The sequence below is a fragment of the Limulus polyphemus genome, unplaced genomic scaffold (genome assembly GCF_000517525.1).
Source record: "Limulus polyphemus unplaced genomic scaffold, Limulus_polyphemus-2.1.2 Scaffold1713, whole genome shotgun sequence".
NCBI lineage: Eukaryota > Metazoa > Arthropoda > Merostomata > Xiphosura > Limulidae > Limulus > Limulus polyphemus.
In genome coordinates, this window is record NW_013667323.1 from 71,299 (window position 1) to 87,853 (window position 16,555).

A 16,555-nucleotide genomic window follows, 5' to 3' on the forward strand; every position below is an offset into this window, starting at 1 on the left:
CACACACACGTGTGTGTGAAACTGTGTATTAAGTTGTCGCAGTCACTTTGAGGTCAGCTAAATGAGTCCTGTCATCGCAAGATCAATTTTGTATTTTGTGGTAGTCTAACTCACTATTACATTTGATGTAATCGGACGATTTACTAATATTGTAGGAAAGGTCTTGATTTTCAGGGTAGAAGTTCTATATAAATAAGTGCTCTACTTTGAATATACAAACAATATATTTCTATATAAATATGAATTTGACTTTGATGCTATATTTCTTCGATACTTGGTGCAAAGTCCGAGTAAAGACAAAAATTAGCTATACATTTTTTCCCCGAAAATAAATATTGATAAGGATAAAAAACAAATTTCAACTTGCCTTAGTGGCCCAACTGTGAGTCTGCAGGCTTATAACACTAAAAATCGGATTTCGATACCCGTGGTGAACAGAGTACAGATACCATTGTGTAGCTTAACAACAACCAAACCAAAGGAAACTAACACACAATATGTATCGAAAATTTATTGTCCTTATAATCTTTACTGTTTTATCAAAGCAAAAGTTCGTAGTGGATACTATGATCTATAACGAGACATAACAACCATGCATAGATGTACAGTTATTAAGATAGTTTACATAGCTAAACAAAACATAGGTTCAAAGTAGGAGCTACAATACACTTATATATTGTATCTCACGGATAAAACAATTGCATTATACTTGTTTTTAGAATTTAAATTGTCCGTGTCGGATAAATAAGCATTAATTTGAATCTAGTATATAAAACGTAACAATGAATGAACATTAATCAGACAAACAAGAACACTTCTATGTATTCACTACTGATAGCATTAATAGATTTTTAGCCGCGGCAAAACGGCTCATAGAACGGCTCCGAGTTTTTTGTTTTTTTTCGAAGTACAGACCTTTAGCTCATAGCTCCGTCATCTCTTGACCGATTTGAGATCTAATTACAATTTTCGACTCAGGAGGTCAAATTCTTTCGATTGGTATTTGATTACGCCTAAGGTTTCGTAGATTAATTTTTTCTAATTCTGCCAAAAGAATTTCAATTTGAGGGTAGACTGGTAGAGATCCTGATGAGTAATAAAATTGAGTCTGGTATACACGCGCCCCACGCATGGTGTTGCTAAAGCACAAAAATATAGCTAATATAAAGGGAAAGAAAGGTCTCATAGATTAATTTACTCTAATCCAGCCTAAACGAACTTCAAGTTCCGCGGCTATTGGGGATTCCCTCTTGTTTTTTTTTACATCTATTTCGTAATCATATTTTGCAACACAAAGGGTTGAATACGTAAGTCAGCAAGATACGTGGCAACCATAGCCGAGATAACGTCGTGGTGGAACAGATTGTATTAGAACTACATTTTGATTTTGCTAAACGTTTCGTAGATAGTTTGATGCTATCGATAATTGATCGGTATTAGGAATGGTATGTGATAGAATTTTCCGACGCAAAATAATCGTACACTTGGATCATAAATATGTGTTCATATCAGGGTTTTTAATTTCCAAGAGAAGAATATCTCTTGCACTTAATGGCATTAGAAAACAAATTAATATGGATCACTTGGGGTACAGAACCATGCATAAAGAGACTTGCAACAAATCGTACCCAAGTCCTGGTAATTAAAGTGTGGCGACTTGTAGCAGAGTGAATCCACGAACATAAATATTGGTGACACAAAGACCGCTCAAGTGACACAAGTCTTGTTTTGAAAGTTTCTTGCACAACATATCTGTTATACCGTCGCGATATGGGCGTCGCAGGTCTCAAGCAGCTGGACAATGAAATGGGTATTCATGCTATTCCCTACAAAGACATACCAGTAAAGTCATCAGACGCAGCGTCTATGGATTTCTATACGATTTGACTGTTAAAACAGACTTTCCGGAACGGTCGTCCTCGTACACAAGATGGCGTATGGTAGCGATGGAGATAGTGAAGTTAAACAAATAACTAACAACACACAGATAAGAAACAGAGATGTTATGTTAACACTAAAGTTATAGCTTTGAAAAAAATAATTTTATTTCTGTTTTAACCACTCGCATCATTATATAGTAATGTGTTGTCTGTTTGTCGGTCAGTAGACACTAAAATTACGTCACATAAGGGACGCTTAACGTTGCAGTTTGTAATGTTGTGACGTCAGTAAAACGTGCTCATGCTATGAATCACGAGGAGAATTATGGACTTTGTAAGCTGTAACACAGCGTGATATATGAACTACAAAAGCAAGATATAAAAATATTTGTTTTTCATAATTTTGGTTATATTTACTCTTGAAACAGAACCCTTTCGGGTACCCCGCGGAAGTACATCTAGTACCTAGTATATATATGTTGTCAACCTTTGTTTTCACAAATAAATAGCAAATGGTTCGCGTGTATATTTGAATGTATAATATATATGTACATTTCTTGTTTACTTCTTTTGTATTTGTGTGCCAGAAGCACCAACAATAGTGATCAAAGAATGGAAGGGAATAGAATATGGGAAGGAAAAAAAGAAGGTTACTATTAAAGACGTATAAAGAATATATACTGCCTTCTAACCAAATACTAGGCTAAGCTTGGCCTAGTGGTCTGAGTGCCCGAACTATGAATCGGAGGGTTATGCTTCGTAACTCCATCCCGCAAAAACGCGTTTCGAACTCTGGGACCGTGGGCGCGCTAAAACCGTTAACGGTCCAATCCCACTGTACGGGCAGAGAAGAGTAGCCTAATTCTAAATTATGAACGGCTATGCGCAGATATAGCCCTTGTGTAACCTTGCGTGAAAATTCTAAGCAGACAGACAGACAGTCACCAATTGATTCATAGTTATCAAATGATGATCTGTAAAACGTTATATATATGTGTGTGTGTGTATATGAATAAAGCCTATATGAGCATGAAAATACATTCATCTTTCTCATTTTGATCTACGTTTTGATAGAAATTATTTGAATCAGTTAGATTTTTGTATGTTAAAGAATATGCTTAATGTATTATTTATATCTATCACGTGGTTATGATAGAAAATGACGAAAATGCTATTAACTTTTGTTTTATCTTGTTAAGTTATAAATTTTCCCAAAGCTACATTTCTCTAGCGCTCAGATTAAAAAAATAACTTAAATACCCACTGTTAATATTTTCAATAAGTAAATAGAATAGTCAGTCATTAGGCGTAGAAAAATGTTTTTATATTTGTCGTTTGTTGTTATTTCATCACGTGAGTTATTCTTTTAGCTAACACTAGCCGCACTACAAATCTTGAATTGAAATTGCCCTGTGATTCATCGGAACTACATTAATCAGTTCAAATAATGATGTTTTGACGAACTTTAAAGTGTCAGAAAAATGTTCTGAAGGTACTTCATTATCTTGTTATTTATGTAATTAGAGTCAAGAAATATTGAAGAGCTTTTTTAGGAACATTATTTATTTGTTTATTTCTGTAATATAATTTGTGTATGTTATGATACTATTATACTGCCATCTTGCGGAAAAGGAATGAATAAGTTGAAAGTAATGTCAGTCCTGCGCTGTGTCTGAACCCTGAATTTTAACATTATTAGCCCTCAAGCTTACTGCTGAGCCACCGGAGGGTTTCAGCTCTAGTCGTAGAGAAAACTTATAAATTAAACCACAAAAATGAATAGCAGGATTGGACTCTAGTATGGTGCAATATTTGAAATAATTTGTAGCTTGACAATTCGTCGCTTGCATAGGGGTGGGGGTGGCATTACTACATTCCCATTTCTAGAGGATATGCTCCCCAGAAAATGTAATGCTATGAGATTGAATATTGAGCCATTTCAACTACAAATACTGCATACACACAACGTAATGTATTAAATTAAAAGAAGCAAGTTTTAATACATAAGTTGTAGCTATACATTCCATGAAAAAATGGTAAAGCCATGGCCTGACTAGCCTTACCGCTTCCTATGGCCCTTATAACAAAACACGAAACTGTAGCCACGGGTGAACAATAATTTAAACTGCAGTAATAAAAGTTAAAATATATTTATTACCAATACTAAAATTGTACTTAAAACAATAAAACCAACTCGAATTTTCAGACTTTGTTACATACTTTTCACTCCTGTGTGTGTGTTTATCAGTAAGATTTCTTGAAAACGGCTGAATGGATTTGGACGAAAGTTGGTGTGCATTTGGGCTATGACCAAACTTAGAAGTGATTAGTTTTTGGAGGGTCAAGGTGACAGTAAGGCTACAAAGATCCCCAAAAATCCCTATTTGTTAACATGGGAGTATAGTTTTGCTCTATAACTCAGTCAAAAATTATGGGATTTTGATGAAACTTGGTAGACTTATGTAGAATATTATGCCTCATTGACCTGCCAACAATGGTCTAAGTCCGTTAATAATGACGGACATATTAACACATTTTTGTATTTTTTGAGGGCCGAATATGATTAACGCTGCGTGACAGAGTTATACACTCTACTGAGTGCCCCTCTAGTTTAAATACACAATCATTTAACACTTGAAGTTACTTGTCCACTTGCTTTTTGTAATAAACCTGTTTGTCACTTTTCCCACTAACAAACAGTCATCAAGACAAATATTCCAGTTACCTGGAAATAGGGGGTGGAGCATCTTACTCTACATTTTACATGTGGCTTTCAGTGGCTTGAAGTATAATCGCAAATTGTGTGAAAAAAAAGAAGAGACGCATGTGTTTGTAAAATGTGTGAAAAAGCTAGACGTATAGGAGAGTAAAAAATTGATATGTAAATTAACTCTACGGTACTGTCCCTTCATGTACATGTAATACAAAGCGCTTTTTCTTTACCCACGTTAGTTTTCATTTTCCTGTATGCGATGTTTTTTATCCTCTTTTTCCCCAGGAGATTGTGAATGTAATTTGCATGCTTAGCGAGGTTTGAACGTTACCATGGCAACTGAAATCCCATGACGACCACCTCAACGGAGCCAGTAGAGATACTTGATAAATCAACCTTCCCCGAGGGACAGACGAAAGACGGGTTGCACAATCTTTACTTTTTTATGTTGATTAATTAAGTTTGAATTCCATACCATAATCAAAAGTTATATTCTAAAGTAAATCAAATATTGAATCTTCATTAAACTCAATAAAAGACTAATTTTAAAGACGGGTGTGGTTTGAATCAATTGAAAATTATTTACCGAATACTTATCAAAAATGACTTTTAGCTTGTCAAACCTCCAAGTAATCGAGTTAACTGAACTTTAACATTACATCTGTTTCCCGATTTGGTCAATCTTCGTTTGTTTACATACATCTCAAGTAATCCTATCATTTTGTAGCAGCTTTTAAAGTGACGTCTTTTAGCTGCCATTTCCTAACCAGGCTTTGAAAATAGTCAGTTTATACGCGGATAAGAAAAGTCGCTCAACACGAGAGCTCACATCAATCCACGGGGGACTTGAGCTTACCGTCGCTATTTTCTGTTCGGCGTACGAAGCTCCCTTAATCCCATCTCAGCTGTGGAAAAGTTTTGAGAAGTAAATTAAGATGTTCAGCTAGAAATACTGAACTGCAAAATGGATTATGGACCCCAGGGTGCCTCCATGATAATAGAGCAAGTCCTATTAGCAACTGGGAACCCCAAACCAACCGTGTGAGGTTGCTGTGAAGTAAAAGAATTGGTGTGTTGGGAGCATAATGGCGGCTGCTGGGTCAAGTCAGTAGCGCAAGAAACGCGATGCAATAAAATGGGTGGGTAGGGGAGTCAACGTTTGAAACTACCACAATCCCTTGGTTTAATAACACTTTTTTTTTCTATACATTCAACTAGAGTCTCGTCGATGAGCCTCGACATCCCCGCGTGATATCTGTAATGGTACTGGCAGGTGGATAGGACAAACTCGGTAATTACGTTAACATCTCTAACTGTTCCCAAACCGTGCATTTATTACTCGGCGCCTGCAAAGTACCAAAAGACAACGCCGCGGGGAAAACCTAGCTGTTTCTTTACTTCTATTGTTTACAGAAGTAAACAGTATGGAAAATACACTTAAAAATTTAATGAAACTATATATATTGTTCAGTAATAATAATAATAGTTGATGAATATTTACTTGTTTTGGGGCAAAATTATTTGTTTGTCATGCGTCACCCTAATAATAACAGTTGAGGAATAGTTACTTGTTTTGGGGCAAAATTATTTGTTTGTCATGCGTCACCCTAAACTACAGAATTAATAAGTGTTGTTAAAGTTTCATATGCTACTGTTGATTAGAGAAACAGAACACAAGTTGTCAGTTTTTATTAATTAACATAGCGTTTCTGATAATCAAACAAGCTCTGGATTTGAATGTACCCCAATTCATTCAAAACATAACAACTCCCGATATGAAGCTCTGGATTTGTATGTAGTTCAGTTCATTAAGAGACACCAACTCCTAACATGAAATTAAGGGCGTTGGTATAATTTTCGATTGGAGATAAAAACGGGCATTATCCTTGCGATATAACTACTTGTTGAATGTTACATAAATGGTTATTTTTAATGTGTTAATAAGAGAGGCGAAATCAACTTCAAGAAAGGGTGAGTTTGTAAAATTATAAAAACTCATCTGGTCTTATTTTTTTAAAAACTTAATATTTAACATGTACTCATTCCTCTACATAGGGTAAATGCTATAAGGTTTTGACAAGAAGTCTTATTCTATTAGAGACAGTAGGGAAACAGCGCTGAAGGACATTTGACTTTGGTGTAAGCACAAGGGAGAACATCTAGAACACAGTTTAGCAAGGGCACAGAAGAGAGGCATGATCATTTCCATCATTCCAACAACAATAACTTGTTCTTTCGTCACTTGAATTGTCCTTATTCTGGATCAATAATAATGCCTTATATATTTGTGTCGTGATCATTTCGTTCATTCCAACAACAATAGCTTGTTCTTTCGTCACTTGAATTGTCCTTATTCTGGATCAATAATAATGCCTCATATATTTGTGTCGTGATCATTTCGTTCATTCCAACAACAATAGCTTGTTCTTTCGTCACTTGAATTGTCCTTATTCTAAATCAATAACAATGCCTTATATATTCGTGTCGTGGTCATTTCCTTCATTCCAACAACAATAGCTTGTTCTTTCGTCGCATGAATTGCCCTTATTATGAATCAGTAATAATGCCTTATTTATTCGTGTCGTGGTCATTTCCTTCATTCCAACAACAATAACTTGTTCTTTCGTCACTTGAATTGTCCTTATTCTGGATCAATAACAATGCCTTATATATTCGTGTCGTGGTCATTTCCTTCATTCCAACAACAATAGCTTGTTCTTTCGTCGCATGAATTGCCCTTATTCTGAATCAGTAATAATGCCTTATTTATTCGTGTCGTGGTCATTTCCTTCATTCCAACAACAATAACTTGTTCTTTCGTCGCGTGAATTGTCCTTATTCTGAATCAGTAATAATGCCTTATTTATTCGTGTCGTGGTCATTTCCTTCATTCCAACAACAATAACTTGTTCTTTCGTCGCGTGAATTGTCCTTATTCTGGATCAATAATAATGCCTTATTTATTCGTGTCGTGGTCATTTCCTTCATTCCAACAACAATAACTTGTTCTTTCGTCGCGTGAATTGTCCTTATTCTGAATCAGTAATAATGCCTTATTTCTTCATTCCAACAACACTAACGCGCTTTTTTTGTGACGTGATTAAACTTTTATCAGTCCAAAAATAATTATATGTTTTTTCGTAACATAATCAGCCTTTATTTGAAGTCTGACGATACTTACCTATACTTCCGTAACGTAATTAGCCTTTCAATGGGTTTAAAAAATCAAAACCCATTTTATAAAAGCAAAAGTTCAAAATAACAAACATGTATTTCTCTAGTAGTTATCATCAACTTTGAAATATGTCAGAGGTCAAGACTGATGGTTCGGTGGTTTACTCCATCATTGTTTTTCAAGAAAATTGGCAGCACTAATATATAAATCATTGACAGACCAACGCGACTAATATATCATTTCCCATTAAGGTCACGGAGAACAACATGGTAAAAGCACAAAGTCCTGGAATGATTTCTTTAATGTATTTCAAAACGTCTTGCCGGAACTATCTATTACAATTGCTCCGAAAGATAACGCTGATGGTAAGAAGTCGAAGATCGTATAAAAAACTCATAACGTTATATTTTAAAGCGTTATTTTCGACTTCTGTAGTTTAAGTTTTAAGTGTAATATATTCTGATATTTTTACCTGGTGTGTATCAGTTTCTGTTTCTACACTTTCTCTTGATGTGTTGAATTCTTAGCATGACCACAGTTTTTTTTTTTTGTGTTCGAGGTTTTCATCTTTCTTCCTTTTTGCTTTGTTGCTATGTAACAAGTGACATTTCTTCATAAACCTTCAATTCCAGCTTGACTTTAAGTAGAACAGTCATCGCAGTGAAGAATAAGCTATTCAGTAAAACCTTGTTCAGTCCCTAGTGGCGTTCTTTTATTCTCCTTTTTTTCATAGTCCCGGAGATGTTCACTGGTCTTTATATCCACATCAATATATATATATATATTTGCTGTTATCCATCAAAATTTGTTGTTTGTTGTTAATCTCAAATATTATTATATTTTTGTGCTCATACCAACAATAGCACCTACAATCGCTGTTTAAATCCACGCCATTACCCTGTCATTAAAATATTACCTTAAATCACCTGCATCGTTCCATCAGCAGTACCTTCATTTTCTGTTTATATCCACATTTTAAACTTGAATTTCAACTTATATAACATTCCCTCCATTTTCTGTTTATATCCACAGTATCACCTTAAATATCCACTCACATAATATTTTCTCTTTATATCCATACCATTAACATATGTAATTTGTTTATATCCACAGTATCACCTTAAATATCCAATCACATATTTTCTCCAGTTTTTCTTTATATCCATACCATTAACATATGTAATTTGTCTATATCCACAGTATTTCTTTAAATTTGCTATTTATATTACCTAAAAGGAAGACAGTCATCAGCACCCACCGCCAACTGTTAGGCTACTCTTGTCTAACCGAATAATGAGATTTGACTGTCACTCTTACAACTAAACCACGGCCACAAATTACGAAGTATATTATTACCTTAACAAGTAACAAACTATGAATTCTCGGATCCACAGTCCGAATTGACTAATCACTGAGCCACACTCGGCCCTATTCGGTAGCTAATTTACATACATCTTTTCGATCACTGCCGTTTTTCCCCAACTCGTGATTATCGCTGGCTGCCAGCTGGATAACTAGAGATTTGATTTTGTTTTGTTTTCGCCTTTCATTATTTAATTGTTGTATTTGCTAATTAGAGATCCGAGGTACTTCCTAAAGTGGCAGGACTGAGAGTTAGCGCAAACGTCGATTGACTACATCGAAAAGTTTGGCTTATTTTAATCGCCTCTCTCTCTGTCTTCCATTGCAGGATTAGAAGACACGGCAACGACCTTCACTCGCAAGTGCGATCTGGAGGTACCTACGGTTGCCATGGGGACCGAAAACAGTTTTGAATCAGGTTAGTTTTTACGGATGAGTATCTCCAAGGAAACGGTTTTCTTTGGTTCCTGGGGAGAAGGGTTAAGAAGGTTTGATCTTGTAAACCCAAAATTTTTATATTATATCTGCAAAAAAAACTGACGTCATTGTAGCGTGGGTGTAGCTGGTATGTTTTTTTTTGTATAAACATTAATAACGTGTTGTGATTGGTATGTTATAGTAAGATGCTATAGCTTACACTTGTACTTAGCGCGATGTACTACAAAGCTAGGGTTACGAAGGTGAATTAAAGTAGTCATAGTATTCGTTATTTCTAGGTGATGAGTCAGTGACATGTAACTATTAATTATTATACGTTATTTCCAGGTGATGAGTCAGTGACATGTAACTATTAATTATTATATGCACTAAAGTTTTGTAATCAACATATTTAAATGATATAGGTTTTATTACTGGTTGTTGATTAGTTTTCACGAATAACGGCTCTCACACATGTGCTTACAATTAGATTAAAACTGATAAATCCGACTCGGGTCATTACATTAAATGGTCCAAAGCCATACTGAGATTAATTGGTTGAGAAATGATACATTGAGCTAGCTTGATTATGATATAAATTTTCAAAAGCTAATATTTTTCTAGAGAGATTTAAGATACAGGGTAAAATAAGTCGAGTTAAATCGTTTATTTGGTTGTTATTAAGCACAAAACTACAAGGTTGGTTATCCGTGCTGTGAGTTGTTTTAGTTTCGATTGTGTTACATATAATGTTTTCTTATGTTTACTTTTATTAGAACTTGATAATTCATAATTAACTTAATTGGTAACTTGTGTTGTGTTTCCTCAGTTGGGGTAAGTTATTGCCTTTTGCCATTTTTTATTTGCTAGCTCTGGTGTTATCAGCCTTTTCAGAATGGTTTTTACCAGCAACAAACCTTTCCGTTAAGATTAACGCCAGAAGTAGAGTCACGTGATTATAATTATATGTATATATGTATGCATGTATATATATATATATACATATATATATGTATGTTGAAAATTATAAATGTATAAAGATTAATGTTTAAATTCCATTGAACTTAAATTTGGAAAATAGAGTTGGGTTGTATAAAGGTACAAATTTTTGGTAAGATAACATGAAATAGCGTTTAGTTACTGTATTCACTCATTACTAGCGTCAGTAAGTATCCTACTGACAGCAACATCCCCCCGTGTTTTTTTCTTTACTGAATTGACTCATTACTAGCGTCAGTAAGTATCCTACTGTTAGCAACATCGCTCCGGTTTTTTTCTTTACTATACTGACTCATTACTATCGTCAGTAAATATCCCTCTGATAGCAACATCGCCCCATGTGTTTTTCTTTACTGAATTGACTCATTACTACCGTCAGTAAATATCCTCCTGATAGCAACACCGCCCCGGTTTTTTCTTTACTATATTGACTCATTACTACCGTTAGTAAATATCCTACTGATAGCAACATCGCCCTATGTGGTTTTCTTTACTGAATTGACTCATTACTACCGTCAGTAAATATCCTACTGATAGCAACATCGCCCCATGTGTTTTTCTTTACTGAATTGACTCATTACTACCGTCAGTAAATATCCTACTGATAGCAACATTGCCCCGTGTCATTAAGAGTGCCAGTTATATACTTGTAGCTTCGTCCTTTACACAAACAAAACTGACGCAAACTTTTCTGGTTTATATTTATTATAGTACTTAGGATATTATCAATGAAATATATTCCTCCTTAATGTTTGTTGCATGCTTCGGTCAACAAATTGTGTAAATAACGTCCGTTTGGAGATCGTCCATGACTTTTTTAAATCGAATATGAATTCAAATATCAAGTTTTTGTTTGTTAGTTGTTAAGCGTAAAATTATGCAGTGGGCCACCTATGATCTACCCACCACGGGTATCGAACCCGGATTTAAGCGTTACAAGCCTTCAATCTTACCGCTGTGTCCGTGGGGAACTAATAGCAACTTTCATATTTGAAAATATGTACTCATGACGATAATTACTAACATAACTATCATAAATCATTTGTGGTTCCTGTCGTTAATATGTCCTTTCTCCTTTATTTCCATTGAAGGGTATAATTAATTTGTATTTACGGTACGTTTTAAATGTAAAATACAAAGGGGTGGCTGGAGTAATTAATGGGATTAACTACAAAATTGATGGTATTTTTGTTTGAATTTCTTGTATGCCTTGTATGCTATTAGAGATAATGCAACCAACAAAGACATGGACCTACAAGCAATGTGGTACAAGTATAGTCTAGAAAAATGGACTTAAAAAGCAATATGCATCTCTTCAATAATTACACGACTAAGATGGGCAAACTGAGGGTCGCGGGTTCGAATCCCCGTCCCACCAAACATGCTCGCCCCTTAGCCCGTGGGGACATTACAATGTGACAGTCAATCCCACTATTCGATGGTAAAAGAGTAACCCAAGAGTTGACAGTGGGTGGTGTTGACTAGATGCTTTCCTTCTAGGGGTGTTACAATGTGACATTCAATCCCACTATTCGATGGTAAAAGAGTAACCCAAGAGTTGACAGTGGGTGGTGTTGACTAGATGCTTTCCTTCTAGGGGCGTTACAATGTGACAGTCAATCCCACTATTCGATGGTAAAAGAGTAATCTAAGAGTTGGCAGTGGGTGGTGTTGATTAGATGCTTTCATTTTAGTTTATTACTGCTAAAGTATGGACAGCTAGCACAGATAGCTTTCGTGTAGCTTTGCGCGAAATTCAAAACAGACCAAACCAATTCACCTTTTCTTAAACATTTAACGCGATAGAAAATAGTCCTGAGAGATTAAACCGATAACTATGTTTTGTGTTTTAATTTTATTATTATTAAACTGCGTATTGTGATTTTTGTTTTAAATATTTTCGCAAAACTACACAAGGGCTATCTGCGCACAGCCGTCTCTGATTTTGAAGTGATAAGCTGGAGTGGTAGCTAGCTAGTCATCAGCACCCACCGCCAACTCTTGGGCTACTCTTATATGAATGATTTCACCATCACTCTTGTAGAGCAACCACGAGCCCAAAGTGTGGAGCCATAAACCCACGAATTCACAGTCTGGTTACACTAATACTAGGCCACACCCAGCCCGTTATAATAAAAAAAAAATAAACACGTAAACATTACTTTGATATGAATATTAAAATAAAAGTAAAATTAAACAGTTCAGTTGCCTCCTCTGAAATGTTTTGGTTATTCAGTATTTTGTCGAAAGCCATCAGTGCACGGAACTGACAGAATTGGGTTAATTTGCGACCATATAAATAACTCTGTTAAATCTATTTCTAATCCATTTGCAGAAGCAATAAACAAAAAGCATTTAATTACAGCTGTATCAACGTCATCGACACGAAAACTATACGGGATAACAAGAATATAGTCAATTAAGCAGGAAAATAAAGAGAAACTCTCATTAAACCAACATCTAACCTGTGGCCGCCCGAGATCCCCTAGAGAAAAACTGGTTGCTCGCCGTCTAGTTAGTGTTATAAATAAATAACACATGTCATGCCAGAAACAAAATCCATTAGGGACAATTTATTTTCTAAAATGTCCGTATTTTTTTACCAAGAAAATTATCATGTGGTTTTAGAAAGTTCAGCAAATTCCCAAGTTCCTTTACAAGAATTAAGTTTCTTACATTTTTGACTGGAGTAATTTTGAAAAAGAAAAGAAACAAAAGTAAATTTGTTTGATCGTTTGTTTTTGTTTACTCAAAGGGCCATTTCGGCTGAGCACCAGAGAGGTCTCGAATCCCGGATTCTGTCGTAATAGTGGCCCGGCATGGCCAGGTGGTTAGGGCGCTCAACTCACAATCTGAGGGTCGCGGGTTCGAATCCCCGTCCCACCAAACACGTTCGCCCATTCAGGCAATCCCACTATTCCTTGGCAAAAGAGTAACCCAGGAGTTGGCGGTGGGTGGTGATGACTAGCTGCTTTCCCTCCAGTCTTACATTAGGGACGGCTAGCGCAGATAGCCCTCGTGTAGCTTTGCGCGAAATTAAAAAACAAACAAACAAATTGTCGTAAAAAGTTCTCAAAATCGATTTAAGTAGAATCTGTTGGAGTTTAAAGATGTATCATACCTGAATTTATTGTCACAAAAAATCTGAGTCGGTTTAATAATAAATGAAATGAAATTCTGAGATATGTCACTGTGGAAAAATTTCGCTCTTGAATAGAATATGGAAGAATATAGCAAAATGTCAGTGGAAGGCTATTACATTGGAGCCTGCCATCAAGATAGGTTATAATAAGGTAAAACATTATAATACAGACTGTTTTTATAATGTTTCGTGTTTTTAACAACTGAGTTGCGATAATATTTTTTTATCTTATAATAAATTACGAATAAAACAGACGTAGAAATATATAGTTTGAATTTTTTTCACGATCGAATGTTGTTAAACTTACCACGCTAGATATTTAGATGACATCGCTTTCACGTACTGAGCGCATGACAATTGGATAACATACAACAGTACTTGATCATGCACGACTCACTTGAGTATATCACGTGTTATACAATGTCAAGTAAGTTTAAGCGAATGTAAATGAGGCGTAAATGTTTAAGCCTAAATAATAAGTAGCTGCATTTAGCGAAATTAACCGAATTCGCAATAATCTCTTTTAACGTTACAAGTTCATTTACTTAATAACGAAGCAAATACTGTGGCAATAAATCCCTTTCGTGCTTTTGAAAACTAAAATCTAAATCTCTGTTTCATATTTCTTTAAAAATGCCGCTCACAAATATGCAAGAGTTACCTGCACATTGCCGCCCCTACTTTTTTAACTGACAGACTCCAAGAAAGGCAGCTAGTCAAAAATACCTTCTACAAACTCTTGGGCTACTGTTCTCAAACTTAATAGTAGGATTTGACCACCACGTTTTGTAGCTCACCCACGGGCCAAAAGTTTAGAGCGCGCTTTTGCTGTAACGGGTCACGAGCCATAAATTACGTTAGTTGAGGTGCTCTTATTGCAGCACTCTCGTTGGAGTACACTTGATAACCGAATAACGTTAGTTGAGGTGCTCTTATTGCAGCACTCTTGTCGAAGTACACATGATAACTGAATAACGTTAGTAGAGATGCTCTTACTGGACCAGCCTTGTTGAAGCACACTTGATAACCGAATTCCGTTAGTTGAGGTTCTCCTTTTGTAGTATTCTTGTTGAAGAACATTTGATAACTAACATTAGTAGAGGTGCTCTTATGGAGCATTATTGTTGAAGAACGCTTGATAACCGAATTACGTTAGTTGAGGTGCTCCTTTTGTAGTATTCTTGTTGAAGAACATTTGATAACCAACATTAGTAGAGGAGCTCTTATTGAAGCACTCTTGTTGGAGTACACTTGATAACCGAATAACGTTAGTAGAGGTGTTCTTACTGGAACATTCTGATGAAGAACATTTGATAACCGAGTTACGTTAGTTGAGATGCTCGTATTCAATACCCTTGTTGGATTACACTTCATAACCGAATTAAATTAGTAAAGGTGCTCTTACTGGAACACTCTTGTTGGAATACACTTTATAACCGAATAACGTTAGTAGAGGTGCTCTTAGTGGAGCACATTTGTTGAGGAACATTTGATAACCAAATAACGTTAGTAGAGGTGCTCTTATTGGAGCACTCTTGTTGAAGAACACTTGATAACCAAATTACATTAGTTGAGATGTTCTTAATTAAATACTTTTTTTTTAAATACTCTTGCTAAAGTATACTAGTTGGAGTACAGTTTTATGTCGATAGATTCAAATTTCTCGACGTACTAGCAGAAATTATGATGCATTCAAGTTACGTTTATTTGACTGTCATGATATTATCCAGTAAAATGATAATGTTCTACGGACTGTGTATGCTGATCATGAAAATGTCCCTCATGAGTTAAATAATACGATCGTGGTATAAATGGTAAGTGGCTAAGTCAGTAGTTATGGCGCTTTGGACTATGGGTAAAGTTCTGTGAGCCAAGGTTACAATATGAATGGTACTATGAGCTGCGAGATGAGTAACAAAGAAAGTCACGTTACTGTTACATTAAATGTTTCCTTTATCGCATAAAATAATGATTATATAAAAAAATGTGAAAGAACTGGAAAGCTTTTTCCACAAACCTGATGCGAACCAAAGCAGGAGTACTTCGCTTGTTGTATGCAAATTGTAGCTATATTCATTCATAATCACCGGATAAGAAAATTAGTCGTCCAAATAAGAAATAAACAATAGCGCAAACAGGCTTAGTTCCAGGAGCACGGGAAACTTGACAAATCACGATTTAACACGTAACTAAGAAACCGAAACCTAGAAAACATAAATCACGAAACGTGTAAAGTTATGGATGTCTCATTCCAGAACAGACCTTACGTTTTTTTTTGCTAGTGTAGCATAATGTAATACTTGGAATTTCTTTTAAAAAAACAAGTAAATAATAAAATCGTGTCTTGGCTACAGATTAAAAACACGTCGTTTGTCACCCATGGCTGACAAAAGCTGGCAAACGTACAGTACAGGTTGTTCGTGCACAAAGGTATGGTAGCAAATTTAGTTCTGGCCATTAGGCTGGTTTTTACTAGTTCTAGCTATGATGACTATTTATTTTTTGTAATTATTGGAAATTGTTCGACTTCAACTTCAATGTGTTCTAAACAATAAAATAAACAAAGTAATAAGAAAAAGGTTCGATATAAAAGTGCAGAATAACTGACTTCAAGATGAACATAGCTTGCCAGCTCAAAATGTAAAAAAAAAACAGTAAGTGTCATGTATAACTTTTGGCGTTTGCGCAAAGGCTTAACTCATTCTCGTAGACAACAGGATAAAATATCAAGGTGATGAAGCCACAATGGACTCTTGTTAACTTATATTTGATTGAGCTCAACCTAAATATAGGTAATATCAACTATAGCTTGAGTTACTTTAAAATATTTGAAATATTTTCGGGCCTCGATAGCGTTAAAATCTTTG

At 35.4% G+C, this 16,555-nt stretch overlaps 1 protein-coding gene across 1 annotated transcript in view; it reads left to right on the top strand.

Annotated features, from left to right (window-relative positions):
- LOC106464665 (zinc finger protein 423 homolog) overlaps nt 1–16,555 on the top strand; it is an 89,758-nt gene that overhangs the window by 16,003 nt on the left and 57,200 nt on the right. Inside the window, exon 3 of the mRNA XM_022392426.1 lies at nt 9,459–9,548. Coding sequence (XP_022248134.1) covers nt 9,521–9,548 — 28 coding nt within the window. The 5' untranslated portion in view covers nt 9,459–9,520. The remainder of the gene's footprint in view (nt 1–9,458; nt 9,549–16,555) is intronic.